This window comes from Phoenix dactylifera, chromosome 9, assembly GCF_051530095.1.
Source record: "Phoenix dactylifera cultivar Ajwa chromosome 9, Ajwa_hap1_PhDact_Kaust_v1.1, whole genome shotgun sequence".
Lineage (NCBI taxonomy): Eukaryota > Viridiplantae > Streptophyta > Magnoliopsida > Arecales > Arecaceae > Phoenix > Phoenix dactylifera.
The window spans coordinates 29,407,275-29,422,187 of NC_143198.1; the positions used below are offsets into that span (position 1 = coordinate 29,407,275).

A 14,913-nucleotide genomic window follows, 5' to 3' on the forward strand; every position below is an offset into this window, starting at 1 on the left:
GTGCAGAGGATTGGAGGACGGAGAAATGATGGCATGTCTTCCGAAATCTATCCGGGCTGCAGGCAAGGTGAGGATTCTCGAGAGTTCTTTTGCTTTCGGCTTTTATTTTACACTACCTACCTTGCCTCCTGGACTTAAAAAAAGTTTAGATTTTTTTTTTTGTTATGGTTTGAGTTTCTAACCAGACGATAGGAGCAGGAATTTTATCTTAAAAAGAAGTGAAAAGAAAAGGAAGAAAGCAAAAGCATAGTAGTAGGAAGCTCAATTCACACTCTGTTTACGTTTTTTTATGGAAAATTATCTTGGGAAAGCAGAACAATGAATGAGAAACCTGTTTAACTGAAGTAGGAAAAATATAGGAAATTATGTGAATCTCTAGCAACTTTTGATGAGTTTCTATGTTTTGGGATAATGTTTCTTTCTTTTTCTTTTTTTTTTTTTGAAGTAAAGGGAGGCGAAATGCCACCCTTTAGGGATAATGTTATGTTTCATTATCTTGTATGTTAATAGAATCAAATTTTAAACAGGTATTGTTTTAAGGATAGTTTATTGGATAATTGAAAAAGGTGAACAGATTTTACTTACAGCGAGGGACGATGAGAAGGCAATAGGAAATTAGAAAACGTAATAGATTTTTATAATTTTTTTTTTCTTTCCTAGTCCCTTTTATTCGTTCCCAATTCTAGTAACTATTCATTTCCTGTTCTAGTAACTATGCGTATTTTTTGAAAGGAAATGTTCTTCTTTCTATAGAGAGAGATTGAATTAGGTTCTTTCTTTTTGCTGCTTTTCTTTTCAAAAAAAATCAAACATGTTACATTGCAAGTTGCATTAACGGCTTAACTGTTTTGTAGTATGTGTTGAACAATATACTAGAAGCTTAGAAGTAGGAATAAAAATCATATGGGACGACTCTTGTTTTGCCATATTTTCTCTAGCGCCTATCTTAAAAAGGAACTCAAAAGTCCAATAAAAATAAGACTTCTGCTACTAACGGAATCCGTCAATCTCGTATTTAAAAAAAAAATAAATACAAAATAATTAATTGCTTGATGTGTATCATCTCATCATATAGTGTATACTGATAAAAAGCATATTCTAAAAATTAGATATCGATTTATCTGAAAGTGTGTATCGGATCACTGCTAGATGTGTATCAGATAAGCTTAAAGTCGATAAATATCTATTACCGGCCCTATAATATGTATTGGTGAATATAATATTTTAAAAATTGTGTATTAATTTGCTTAAAAATGTGTATTGGTCGCCAAATGACTAGTTTGCTAAGCATATATTATCTGACCGTGTACTATACATTGGTGAACTCCAAATTCTAAAAATTATGTATTAATTTATCTAGATATATATATATATATATATATTGACTTACTAGATAACTACTTTGCTTAGTGTGTGTTACTTGGCCACGTAGTATGTACTGCAATTTTTTTTTTTTATTATTTTTTAAACACGGAACTAATAACTTCATTAGTAGAAGGAATCTATGATTTTTAGGTTTCTTCTTTAGGATACATACTAAAAAAAATGTACAAAAATAGAAAATCCAGCCTATATTTTTTTTCTCTGACTCCCACCCATATAATTTTTGTTCTGGAAGTAGTTTATATCAGTGACAACAATTTCCAGAGAAGTAATAAGATGCACCCTATATGACCTAAGAAAACAAGCCTATCCCAGTCACTATAGGCTGAGGATAAAACATCCATGTTGTTTCCAGTGGGATCAGATCTAGGCCTATACTTCTATCCAAAATAAACATAAGGCATGCTTGCATAAATGAATTATATCATCCCTTTCAGACACTATCAGTGACCAATATCATCTTATTATACAATTCCAAAACAAAAATAAAAGCAAAAGCAGCTACACAATTTCCAGCAACTATGAGGTTTAAGAAGCACCAAATGTACTTAGCCTTATCCCCACATGTGGAGAGACATTCCAATGCACAAGACTTTCGTCACTATGAGATTTGAAAGGGTTAAATGGGCGCAACTTTATCACTGTTTTCATGTTTCAAAACTCTAATACTTGGGTTATAATGGATCAACTTTAATATTGCATCAAGACCCATCCTCTAGTGTGTAATTTCCACGGAATACTTTATAAAGCTAATTTTATCCACCTTCAGCAATGACTTTTTTATAATTCTTGATTCAAATAGCTTGTTTGTAAATATTAGTAGATATATACGGGCCGAAGCTATGTTCTCTCAAATACAAGCTACATATAAAGCATCCTCCAATTTGCAATAGTTTTCCTTCGATGAACCCCGGTCACCCACCCAAAAATAACAAGAAAATAAAAAAAAGGAACCAGGGAAAAAAACCCATTATTACCACCAGAAAAACCCACCCCTCCAAAAAACAAACAAATAATATCTAGGTTTTTCTTTAGGAGAATAGGAGGGTGTCCACCTATATTTCATTAGATATACGTTCAAACTGCGTTGACACGTCAGGTTGGAATCACCTAAAATCCAATGGGACTGACCCCGTTGAGACTACTAAACCCAATTCAACTGATTCCATACATGGGAGTGCCTAAATAGCCTAACCTGGCAACTTTATTTTGATTATGAATATCTACTAAGTATAGTGTTCTTAATCCAAGACACTGTGTATAATTTGTTCGTCTAATTCAAGAAATGACAGATGCCGGTAAAAATCCTAATCTCCAACATCTTATCAATTGATGCGGTCACATTTGTCAATCAAATACTCTTTCCCCGAGAGTAAATCATGTGTTACATAAAGTTGAACACCCATAATAATGACCATGCATGGTTCGTGACATTTAGAACAAAATCGATGGTTTTGTTTTCCCTGAGCATGGTTAACTTGGCCTGAGATATACGTTAACAAAGTTGATCGGTTTACGCTGGCTAGGTCCGATAAATGCTTCCGCATGGTGTTATTTATTGCATTGGTGAACGAGCACCTTCCCACCTCGTGTGGCGCGAACTGTCGGTAATTGACCCCTAAATAAGTTTGTTCCAAACTTCCGAATCTATTCGCGATTTCAGAGCCTCTTTTGGCTTGTCAAATTATCTCCTTTTATGCCTCGATCTAGATTTGATGGAAGGTGTCGCCGGAACACAAAGTGCTTGGACAAAAGTCTCATGTGAAGGCAATTGTTAGAGAATAGCCTACATCTCCATCTCTGTGGTCCTTGTTTGGCTAATCAAGGTTTCTCTTGTACATATTGCATCATGAATTTCTTAGATTATTCACATCAACAGACCCAGCTGATATGTATCCACAGAGAAACCAATTACATTGATTGTTTGATGAAATGGACAGGTAAGAGAGGGAGAGGGGGAGAGAGAGAGAGAGAGAGGATGGAAAGAGAGGTGGGATGGAGAGAGACATGACAGGTAAGAGAGGGAGAAATGGACAGGGGAATGAAGGAGTGGGGGAGGGGGAGAGAGAAGAGGGACACCGGGATGATGTTGGGTTATTATGGAAAGGGGGGTAATTTGGATGCTTAAAATTAACCCATTTATCAAATTAGAATTTTCCTTCTTGAAAAAACTTTTCCTCCATCTCACCAGTAAGGATAATTGATCGATTCCAATCTATTAACTGACATTCAACCTTCATTCGTAATTGTATAATTCTCCCTATGGATATAATGTATTTTGTTCCGCTAAATGCCATATCTTTCTACATGGGATGCTATTTTTATTTCCACTCATATATTCGGTCATTTGTGCAATACATTTGAAGTATAAATTAATTATTGATATTATAACCATTTATTGAATCCTTCATTATATTGAATAAAATGCATGAATAGCATGTGCCAACCTATTAAGTACATTAGATAAAGCTAGTTTGGCGATTTCTTTTTTAATCAATCTCATGCATTGCACCAATTCTTACAAGTTATGCCAATCCTCTCAAGCTATGCGGCACAAGAATGTTTTTATGTGCGCCAAATACTTGTGCCGTTTTACACTAGTTATCTAAAAAATCAAGTGTCACTCTATCTTTCTCTCTACTTTATGCTCTCATCCCTCTTACTCCAAATATTGACTGTGATTGTCCGCACAACAGAGACAGTAGTTGCAAAGGAGCATGTTTCTTGATATAAGTTTATCGAGGTTTTATTTTGATAGCAGCTAGTTTTTATTTTCTTTGAACTTCTTTTAACAAAGATGAGTCAGATTTGTCTGGATGAGCATGTATTATTACCGAAGAATTTATGGGTCGGATGTTTAGCTCGAGGGTGGCTCTAAAGTGGTTGTTGATCAACTCAAAGATCCAAGAATCTGCTTCTGACCATTCAACATCATGCTTGTCTGATTTTTCGATTATTTCACATATTAATAGAGAGACAAACCTTCAAATCCATAGATGAAGATGTTGGAAGGCCAATTTCCTCCATCCATCAAGAAAAGTTGTAACTAAATAATTAATCTTTCTTCATATAAAACTATCATTGGATCACACAATAGTTGTTTGGAGATAAGTGTAGATAGATAAATAACAGAATTCGGAGTGCCTTGAGATATGTGTCTTGAGGTGGACAGGTACACCCCTTGCTTCGAGATATTTCGACAATGGTGAGTAATGGAGTGGCCTTTCAGGTCAAGCATGTTTACCGGAGGCCAACGGAGCAGCGGACTGGATGGCAGCGTATGGGGCGAACCACTCAGGAGACACCCTGTGGGATGAGGAGGGAGGCTTGCCTAGGGCATTATGTGATTTGCTATTTGCTGATTCTACTGGGTGTATTCGTATCTGCATTGTATGAGATATCCGTTTTTAGAAAAAAAAAAAAACATTCTTTCTCAACCCGAACCCTTAACAAACCTGGGTTCTCTGTGCCCGCGGGGGTGTTAACAAACCTGTTCCACGTGCACTGCTTGTTCGCGCTGTACCAATATGTGCACATGCTCATGGGCAGCCGCGTAGCAACACTTATTTATGCACACCCTTGCAGAACAGCATAAAGCCGGTTTCGGAACCGGCGGACTACAAAATGGCCGTCCCCGGCGCGGCCCAAATTTCATCATTTCACTCGATTTTCGAGTGCTCCGTCGACCCTTCATAAGAACGGCAGGCGTTGCCACCTCGGAAGAACTCCCCTCCCCTCTAAACTATCTTAATCCCCGTATCTGCTTGCCCTCGTCTTCTCCTCTCCTCCTTTCCCCACTCTCCTCTTCTCCTCCTCCTATTTATCTTCTCCATTTATCTTCTTTCCTTCGCAACCGAAGGTTCTGCATTCAAGAACTCCGATAAATTCCTCCTCTCGAAACCCGAGACCCATTCCTCGCCTCTCCTTCCGTCTCCGGTCACATGGGGAAGCCGGTCCGGAGCCGGCCGCGGCGTAGCCAGCGCACTCGCTTCACGAGATCCGAGGTAATCTCTGTCTCCGTTGTATCTTGGTGGGTTTCTTGGAACAATCTCTTTTCCCGAGGTATCTGCTTCGCTTCTTTCATTTGGATGCTTTCCTTTGTTTATCTTTCATTCGTATGGTTTAGGTTTTTGTTTGAAGTGGCTGCGTTCTTTCTGTTTTGGAGTTTCTTCGCAACGAGTTCTTTCTGTGAAATCTTGAATTGATTGGATGTTTTGATAGTGGAATGTGGTTCTTTATCAATGTGTTAGCCTGATGAGGGTTTTGGTTCGGTGATCGAGAAGGGGAAAAGAGGAAGTTCTTTCTTTTCCTTGGCAGATGTTTGTCGATGATAGAATTTTACTTGTGTGAGATTTTTGCCCTATTCTGTATAATGCAGGAATGTTGTTATTCACAATTGGATAGTGATAGACACGGAACTTCCAGTTGGATATGTCTCATCCATCAAAATATGTTTTTGTGTTTTTTCAAATAGATTGAGGTATGCGCTGCTGATGCATGAGTAAATTTTATTGGTCTTCTTCTTGTTTGTTTGGTAGTCCAACCTACCAAAATTGTTGCACATAGCTGCATAAAATTATACTTTCTTGCATGTGCCAAAGGTGTTAATAGTTTTGATCAATTATTTTGTGGACTTCTTTCTGAATTTTTTTTGGGGGCTGGGATTAGTGAAGTGATCAGTTTAACTATGAACAAAGCCCCGCAGCTAATTCCACCATAAAGTTGTGTTTTTTGTTATGTTGTTTAGATATTATTTGTACATCGAAACCTGCAAAAGGATACATCATGAAAATTGATATTTCACTTCTTCTCTTTTCCTTTCCATGCTTGCTTTTTTACTTCCTCTCTTCTTTTCCCTAATAATATAAATGCATGGCCTGTTTGCATGTTGTCATATTTTTATGGACTAAACAGACCAGAATGCATGGGATGTAAGCGGCAGTCCACTGAGTAGGGCCACAATAACCTGCTTTTGCCGACAGAAGATCCTGTTATGCATGCTCTACTTCAGTCCTTCTTACCATAAATTTGTTGTTCCTTTAATGCCCGAGGTTGAAGAAGCACATGCCCATTTATTACACGTCATCCTCTGCAATTGGCAGCTCATAGAAGCAAGCTTGAAGAAGTAGTGCTCTTCCCAGGGGTTGCGACTGCTGTGATGCTTTTTTGCTGAGTATTTGTTGTGTCTGAAACACCTTTATTGTTGCGCTGATATTTTCTCCTATTTTTGCTTTAAAGATTTAGTGTTTTCACAGCTTATTGGAGCCAATAAGCAATATGAAATTGATCCTTCTTAAGTTACAAATGAATAGTTATTATATTTACTTTCTTATTTTCTTAAAATTCAAGTGACAAGATAGATCTCATATCATGTTCAATCATAAATCCTTTGTTCTCAGAACACTTATTGAAACTTAATACCTTACAGTCATCAATTGTTTATACCAGCTACTTTCTTTTCTTCAACAGATCAGGCAGATGGAGAATTTACTTGTGGAGAAAAAAGATGAATTAGATCAAATTTTTTTTCAGAATGTTACCAAAGAATTGAAGTGAGCTCTTTTTTATTTAGCATTCTCTGAAGTGTTCTGTTTATTAATCACAGATTTATTACACATTAATCCTTTTTAGTAGTCAGTCACCCTTCAAGACAGAACTTGCAGATTGTTTCTCCTTGATATCGTTGCTTTTTTCTTCATGACAAACAATTACAGCTTCTACATAATATTTTCTCTTATTTGAGGAATTCTGTTTTAGTGTTGCTTCAGGTCGAGCTGGAAGTAGAGCTATACAGATGGAGCAGGTTTTTCCCCCACATTGTAATCACTATGCTTGTACTGTATGAGCTATTCCAAATGTAATGTCTTCTTAGTATCAGGTGCAAAAGTGGTTCCAGAGTAAGAAGAGAAATCAGGCAACTGAAGTTACCTCCTCACCTAATCCTCTGGAAGAATTCATTAATATCTCAGACACAAGCCATTCGAACAGTGCACCGGAGAGTTCTTCGGACCTGCCCAAAGGTGCTTTATACATCACTTTTTATTAATTTAGGTCTGCACCATGCCATTGAGCTTCCGATATCTGTCATTTAAGCCTGAAACAAGACCAAGTGATTTCTGTGTTATTGGATGATAACATGTTGCCTGTCTAATTAATGCCATGTTTGGCATTGCTTTTCCCCATGTTTTCTGTTTGTTAATAATAAAAACATGAACAAAGAGAGAAAAAAAGCATGTATGAACTATTATCATGATTTCTTGGAAAAGTGAGAGCAATGAGATTATCATGATTTCTTGAAAACCTCCCTCCAAATCCTTCACATCATTTGGATCTTGCCCTCCTCTTTGTTATTGCCACCGCCTCTACCACAACCACTTACATCTTTACCTCTTCCTCTATCCTTTCCACCCTCCCTTCCTCTTTAAAAAGGGTGGCCCAATGCATGAGGTTCCTACCGCTATGGGTTCTGGAAAGGGTCAAATGTATAGAGAGGTTGCTCCTGTGTTTTGAGCCCATGGCACCTAGGTCACAGTGGATGACCTGCGGTACACTCCCCTCCTCTTTGCTTCCCCCAAATCTAATCCCTTTTATACACTATATGGGTCCCTAACACCCCCCCCCCCCCTCTCCTATTATCATAATTGCTGCTGCCACCACCGCTCCTCTATCCTTCCCTGCCTCTTCGCTGCTCTAAACATGATATCTTTCTCTACACTGTCTGAATCCCGCCCTCCTCTCTGTTATTGCCGACACCACTATTATCCACAGCCGCCACCATTACCACCTCCACTCCCTCCTCTTAACCCTTTGCTCTCCACCTCCTCTCTGCCACCCATAAACTTGAATTTTCTCCTCTAGAACCTCCTCCTCTCACATGGCTTTACTCTCCACCATTGCTGCCGAGAACGAGGGACCATCACTCAAGGAGCGCCAACGAGGTGGTTGGGGAAGGTGATGGGCTTGCATAGACTTGCTTGAGGTTGAAAGAAGGGTTGATCTTTGATTTTTTTTCCTCAAAAAATAAAAGTAGTTGTCGACAATGAACATGTTTTTGTATTTTCAAAATCTAGAAAATAGTTGAGACAATTTTTGTTGTCTAATTATATAAATTGGAAATGTGAAAGTGATGCCTGAAGCAACTTTAGTTTCTATAGCATATTCTACAGTCTGTCATACTATCACATTCATGCAGCCAAATATGAGAGTGACACTATGATAAATAAAGGAAGATGTAAAAGAACATAGCTGCATGAAAAAATAGAAACTATCTATAGCTTATTATTAGAATATGATGCCTTAATTACATGAATGGCCAAATTCCATTTCTGATATTGTGATTACCACTTCTTTAACTTATCATATACAAATACAATGGAACAACTAGCGAATCAACAAGTATTGAGATGTCTAAATCATCATAAGGTTAGACCTTAGGGATCTCAAGATGTTGATGCACTGACAAAAATACATAACTGAATGGTTCCTACCTTAACTTTCCATGCCTAAGATAAATATATGTCCATTCAGTCGTCTTTTAAAGAGAACTAACTTGTTTCACCCTTAAATTGGCTCCCTTTTACCAAATCATTAGAATGCTGATTTAAATGATTGAACACATTCCAACTATGGTTCTTAGACAGTAGTCTCTTCTTCAACATGGTGCTCATCCTCAAGTGTCATGCTGGTCTTGGATGCATCTGCTTCTTTAGTTGCCCAGAGTCAATCAACTGGGATACATACAAAGACTTGATATGCCGATTTGTCTGCATACTGGACCTGGATCCCCCCAATCCCCATAAAACATTAGCAATAGTTTTAACATGGTAGAGTAAATTGTTCAGTCTCCCAAGACACTAGTTTTCCGATGTTTTATAGATCTTGTAATTACTTCTCGGTTAATGTTGCATATTTTGTCCCATGACATTAGAATTGAAACTGTACAATCTTTTTAATTTTGGATTTTTATTCAGATACAGGAGAGAAGGTTCCTGATGAAACGAATTTGGAGTTTGAGGCCAGATCATCAAGAGATGGGGCATGGTAAGCACTTTGTAAGGCTTTCCATGTGTTCCAACTCCATATTTGCAGATTTGCATTAATCTGTAGTCCATTTTTAGGATTTTTTTTCAAAAAAAGGATTTTTGTTAACTATCTTCTTCTTCTTCTTTTTTGAGCTTGGAGAGGGGCAACCCCCGAGCCCCACCTCCTTTTATTATCTTTTGGGTAAGTATCTACTATAAAGTTGTTATGTGTTTCAACCTTGACTACATAATATCTCATCCAAAGCTTGTGGGAATCTCTTTCCTTTGAAGATGGGTAAACTCTAATGCTTGTTATAATTGTCCTGGCTATTAAACTTGTAATATTTGTATTCTCTTTGGCATTCTAATGTTCTTTGCATCTTCAACCTAAAGTTTAACTAACTCTGACTTCTTGTACAAAAGTTAGACTGTTGACTACCATTGCATGGGCTATTGATACCATGGGCAAAGCCAGAAATTTTTCTTGGAGTGTGGGGAGGGGGACCAAAATCATGATATACTTTCACAATGGATCATTCATTGGGAGAAATACGTAGATTCATATGAAAATGCTAATGCATTGATGTTTTAAACCTTAGAGCTAGTTCCTTATAAGGTCCAAAAAGAATAAAGGGAAAGGCTTTAAGCTAAACTACAAAGAATGTCACAATCTTTAAATATATCAAGAAATTCTAAACATACAATGAGGAGAATTAGAAGGGAAAAATGAACAAGTAAAGGCACAAAAATAATTCTCAAAGTAACCATTTTTCATACATATTTTCAAATCTCTCTAATCTGTTCTATGATTCTGTATTTCCATCAACTTCTTAAAACTGAAGTATATGAAAATATGAAAAGAAGTTGGCATAAATGGGTTTGTTAAATATGGATAGGAGTTCTATTTAATGGGGTTTCCAAAGGTTTTCTTTTAAACAGAAATACAAAGGTTTTTCTTTTAGAAGTTAAGAAGGAAAGTAGGCAAGGAAAGCTCTCGGGATTTTCAGGAGGTGGGGCAATAAAAGGAAGACCATACACTTTGAAAGAGGGGGGCAAAATAGTCATACATGGAAGACGTAGGAGGGCCAGGCATTCAAATTCCAAATTATAACTTGGGTTCGTGGTGCTAAAACGCACTTTAACCATGCCAGTGGGAGGGCGGGCACTTGCCCCACCACCCGCCCCATGTGGCTCAGCCCCTGACTGAAACCTACCTTTTGTGAACTTTTCTAACTTCTGGCTTTCAGAGGTTGGGAATATTTGTGAATGGAACTTGTGATGATAAGATGCTGCTGTTAGCGACAGCTTCAATATGTATATCAAATTGATGATAATGATACTTCTATCTATATATAGGCGTGTAGTTGCTAATTTTTTCTGGATCTGTTCGAAATAATGCCCTTGGTTCTTTTCCCTACTACCATGCCTGTGCCACATAGAACTATGGGCATCATGAAAGTTATTTCTCTTCCCATTTAATATTTTCTTCTATGCATCCTCTCCTCCATTTGGCTTCTTATGGCTTTATTCTTTATATATGATTTCATACAAAGGTCTTGGTTGTTCCCACTTACATTTAATATGTACACTATTATGGAACAGATAAAAATTTTGTTCCAGCAGCCAATGTCTGGTAATTGTCATATCAATAATATAATAAAAATCTTTTTATCTCCCAACTTGTTTACATGCAGTAGGCCATTGATTGTTTTTTTTTCTGATTCATTCTCCTTTTAGGTCTTCCTACAATTCCAGTTTCTACTGGGTCACTGGATCATTACATAATCTTCTAGATCCACTTATAGCAGATTGAGACCTTTCCCAAAAGGGAACAAGATCCTGATATGCATGTGAGAAAAGGCATTAGAGTTCCTTAGTTAGGGGTTCTTGTTACCTCAGATATTTAACTGGCTTGTTGTATGGATGGCTGCAGAGGATTGAATTTTGGGGACCTGGTAAATAGTGAACTGTAGCAATCAGGCTTGGATGTATTGTGCATTATTATGTGACATAATGGGCAATATCATTGTTCTCATCTGATAAGGATAGCTGAGTGAGGGGATTATTTAGAGGGAGTAAAATTAGACATACATGGACAAAGCGAATGACAGTGGATGGGGCTTGGCTTAACCAATGGACAACTTATTGGAGGGCAAGGGCAAGACAAGATGAGAAGACAGGCAAAAGTTCCATGCTCGGATGATATGTGAGTGGCATGAGAAGTTGAGGGAAATCGGAGAGGTTTCAAAGCACTGAAGGACTTGTAGCTGAGGAACTAGAGAGGTGACCATGATTTATAATGAAGGGGCCCAAAGAAGAGTTATGAAAATTTAGATTGTGTCATAAGGAATGTGTGATGCTTTAAGTCACAAAGACAAGTGGAGGTAACAAAAAATGGACCATTAGTTGCCCGAAGAGCGAGATTGGGAGCGCGGGTGTGGGGGAAGTTGATATTTTAGAAACACTTTCAGTAAGGAAGTGTTTAGAAAGCGGATGCAGGTTTAAGATTATGTGAAGCTTCTAAAGTTGGTGCATTATCCTAGGTAGAAGATTCTAACCACGAAGAATGGACCTATTTCTGAGAGAGAAGACATGCAATAGCCCAAGGCAGAGGCTCATATTTCATTTGGTGGTTGAGAAAAGCAAGGTAATAGATAGGAACATTTTCAAAGTTTGCTATGAAAAAAGGGTGAGGAAAGGCTGATAATTGTTTCCTGCATTTTAGATGGCGGTTTTCGGATAGAGAGAACAAAAAACGAGGCAACTGTATACATTGACCTGTAACTTATCTTCTTTTATGCTCATCTTTCATAACATTTTTTTCCTAAAGAAAATCTTAGTTTTTTTTCCCCCTCTTTCATTGAGTCTGTATCATCATTTCTTTCGTTTGCTTAACAACCTCCCAGAGAGCCTTAGTGAGTCATCATTGGAAGGTAAATGAAGCATGATAATCAAATGTGCAATAATACATATAATCTGCATGAGAGTGGAATTGTTCATTAGATCCTAGGACAACTTATACGATTAAAGCCAATACAAATAAAAGAACTAGTTTAAGACTGCTCTCATTGAGCAATGCCAGAACAATGGTAAAAATGTGATATCACTGTTTGACACTTTGTATAGAAGTCTAATAAGTTGAAGGAGGTCTTGTGATGAGATCATAGATGCAAATGCTCAGATGTGGTGGAGATCTATATAAAGGATGTGTCAATCTCACATAATGCCTTAAAAAGTTTCTCATGAATCAGCCTAACATTCTTGGTGACCTGTATATTGAGGATCAATAAACAGGCAATGCAATGAGTTGACTTATATGGTAGCGTGCAGCCCCTCTTATATTACACACTCATATATGAAACTCTTGCATGTATGTAGATGCACAGCACAACTGTATGCATTTGCATACCACTGGTGTTCTAGTATACAGTCCTTGACTTACGAAACAGATAAATATAGAATTTTACTGCTAATTTATGGCTTAGCTTTTTTGAAACTATTATCATACCTGATTAATCTTTTTCTGTCACTGCAGGTATGATGTTGCTACTTTCCTCACGCACAGAGTTCTTAGTTCTGGCGAACTTGTAAGGGCATCGTGCAATCTATTTATTTGTTTTCTTTATGTCTCAACTCCAAGGCCTAAAAGTTTGTCAAACATGACATAATGTCCTTAATGATTTGATTTTGGTTTGCTTGCCAGGTCTTTCTGCATGTGAATTTCTCTTGCAGCATTTGCTACATTCTGATTCTTGTGCTGTCACATATATATGCTGTCACAATTGTGCTGTCACGGGGATATTTTTCAGTTTCATATATGAATGGCTCTAAACATGAGCATGGAATAGAAGGGGAAAAACCTACCATCTTTGGAGCAAGATATTTGCTCTGATAGATGCTGACTATGCCTGATTCTGCCAAAGCAATCATTTATATCTTGCACAAAATATTTCAAGTACTTCCTTTCCTGTTAGTATTAAGGCATGCTCTACAAAAATCCGGGCTTGGTTTATTGTTGGCCTACTTGGTTATTGACAGTGTGCAACAAAAGCACTATTTTTACCCTGCTTTTATATTGTTGCAACCATGTGCTTCCTGCATATAGTAAACAATGTGTTTAAAAATGAAGTATATGGCTTGACGCATGTATAATTACTACTGAAGAAATGCTAGAACATTGTTAACAGATGTCACATGTAGCCCAATTGTGACAGCCTTCTGCTAATCCAAAATGTCTGTTTATCCGATGTATCTTATTTCTTGCAGTCATATTCCCAAACAGCCATTTCTTATTTTATGATAAATGTTTGGGGAACTTTTAGAGAAATATTGGTGTATTGTTACATAGAAGAATTGTAAAATATTGTTCTCGTTCATCCTTAATGTTGCCTTCAGATTGTCAAATGTTCATTGGTATGTGTGATCTATCTTCATGTTATTCTAGGAAGTTCGTGTGCGATATCAAGGATTTGGTGCGGAGGAGGATGAATGGGTGAATGTCAAGAAGGCAGTACGGGAGCGCTCAGTTCCTCTCGAGTCTTCTGAATGTTGGAAGGTTGCAGTGGGGGATCTTGTTCTCTGTTTTCAGGTACGTCTTAAGAACAAATAGATTTCCCTTCTTTTACCTTGTAACCAGTGAATTTATTTCCTCCGAGGACTCTAACTTCAGGAAAACGCTGAACAAGCCACATACTATGATGCACGTGTCATAGAAATCCAGAGGAAACTGCATGATATAAGGGGCTGCAGGTGTCTCTTCCTGATCCAATATGATCATGATCAAACTGAGGTAATTGTTATCTGAACCGGATATGTTTCGGTGTCACTCTTTTGTACCATAACCATAATCATGTAGCGTTTTCCCAAATATTCGGCATTGGCTTTATGGATGCTGAATAAATAGTATTAGTTAAAACCATACACAGGGATCTAATAAGATCTTATTTTAACTGTCTGATTGTTTATGCCAAATGTCAGGAAAAAGTAAATTTAAGAAGACTCTGCCGGAGGCCAGCAAATTGATCTCAAGGTTTTGCTTACGTATTACAGATGAGGGCAATCATTTCCCCATCCACTGATCTTCCAGGATCAGAGGTTGCACCCAAGACTTTTAAGGGATTGCATTTCTACTTTGTGACAAAATGATCATATTTTATTAAGCTTTCTTTCACTGATCATATGCCAGCAATGTTACAAGTTTAGGGTAACTTACGACAGGGTTGCAGCTCCTTGGGTGATAATGTTCCTAGTTATTATGAAACTCAACAATCACCTAATTCATTCTTTGATTTGTCATACTATCCTGATAGTTACAGCTAAAGTGGCGAACATGACCAGCCTGTTCGTGAGCGGAGGTTGCTGGTAACCTTCAATTTTACGTTTTATAAGCAGGGAGACTAAAATATATCGTAGGGCCTGTTGGATGCATGAGTGTCTCTCTCTTTCTTGCATTATCTGTCTAAATTTCTTGCAATCGTTAAACAAAGAGATACAAATGTCCTTCCTGTAT

General features: G+C 37.6%; 1 protein-coding gene across 7 annotated transcripts; it reads left to right on the forward strand.

Annotated features, from left to right (window-relative positions):
* The first annotated feature begins 18 nt into the window (after positions 1 to 18).
* LOC103722013 (protein SAWADEE HOMEODOMAIN HOMOLOG 1) lies at positions 19 to 14,699 on the forward strand. 7 transcript variants are annotated; one of them, XM_088704907.2, is made up of 9 exons: positions 19 to 67; positions 6,853 to 6,935; positions 7,141 to 7,186; positions 7,256 to 7,403; positions 9,354 to 9,423; positions 12,940 to 12,991; positions 13,849 to 13,992; positions 14,074 to 14,193; positions 14,382 to 14,699. In XM_088704907.2, the coding sequence occupies exons 1-9, from the start codon at positions 26 to 28 to the stop codon at positions 14,424 to 14,426; spliced, it is 750 nt and encodes a 249-aa protein (XP_088561033.2). In that variant the 5' UTR covers positions 19 to 25; the 3' UTR covers positions 14,427 to 14,699. The 7 variants fall into 7 exon arrangements, with proteins under 7 accessions (XP_088561033.2, XP_088561032.2, XP_088561034.2 ...); XM_088704906.2 differs by lacking the exon at positions 19 to 67 and adding an exon at positions 4,973 to 5,387 and having other exon boundaries at positions 9,360 to 9,423; XM_088704908.2 differs by lacking the exon at positions 19 to 67 and adding an exon at positions 4,978 to 5,387 and having other exon boundaries at positions 6,298 to 6,935.
* Positions 14,700 to 14,913: the final 214 nt, after the last annotated feature.

Excerpts from the sequence above, each read along its gene's own strand:
- LOC103722013 (XM_039131685.3), top strand. The coding sequence starts at position 5,325 with ATGGGGAAGCCGGTCCGGAGCCGGCCGCGGCGTAGCCAGCGCACTCGC. Across the intron at positions 9,424-12,939 it reads TCATCAAGAGATGGGGCATG|GTATGATGTTGCTACTTTCC; the intron begins GTAAGCACTTTG and ends CTGTCACTGCAG. Across the intron at positions 13,993-14,073 it reads ATCTTGTTCTCTGTTTTCAG|GAAAACGCTGAACAAGCCAC; the intron begins GTACGTCTTAAG and ends CTCTAACTTCAG.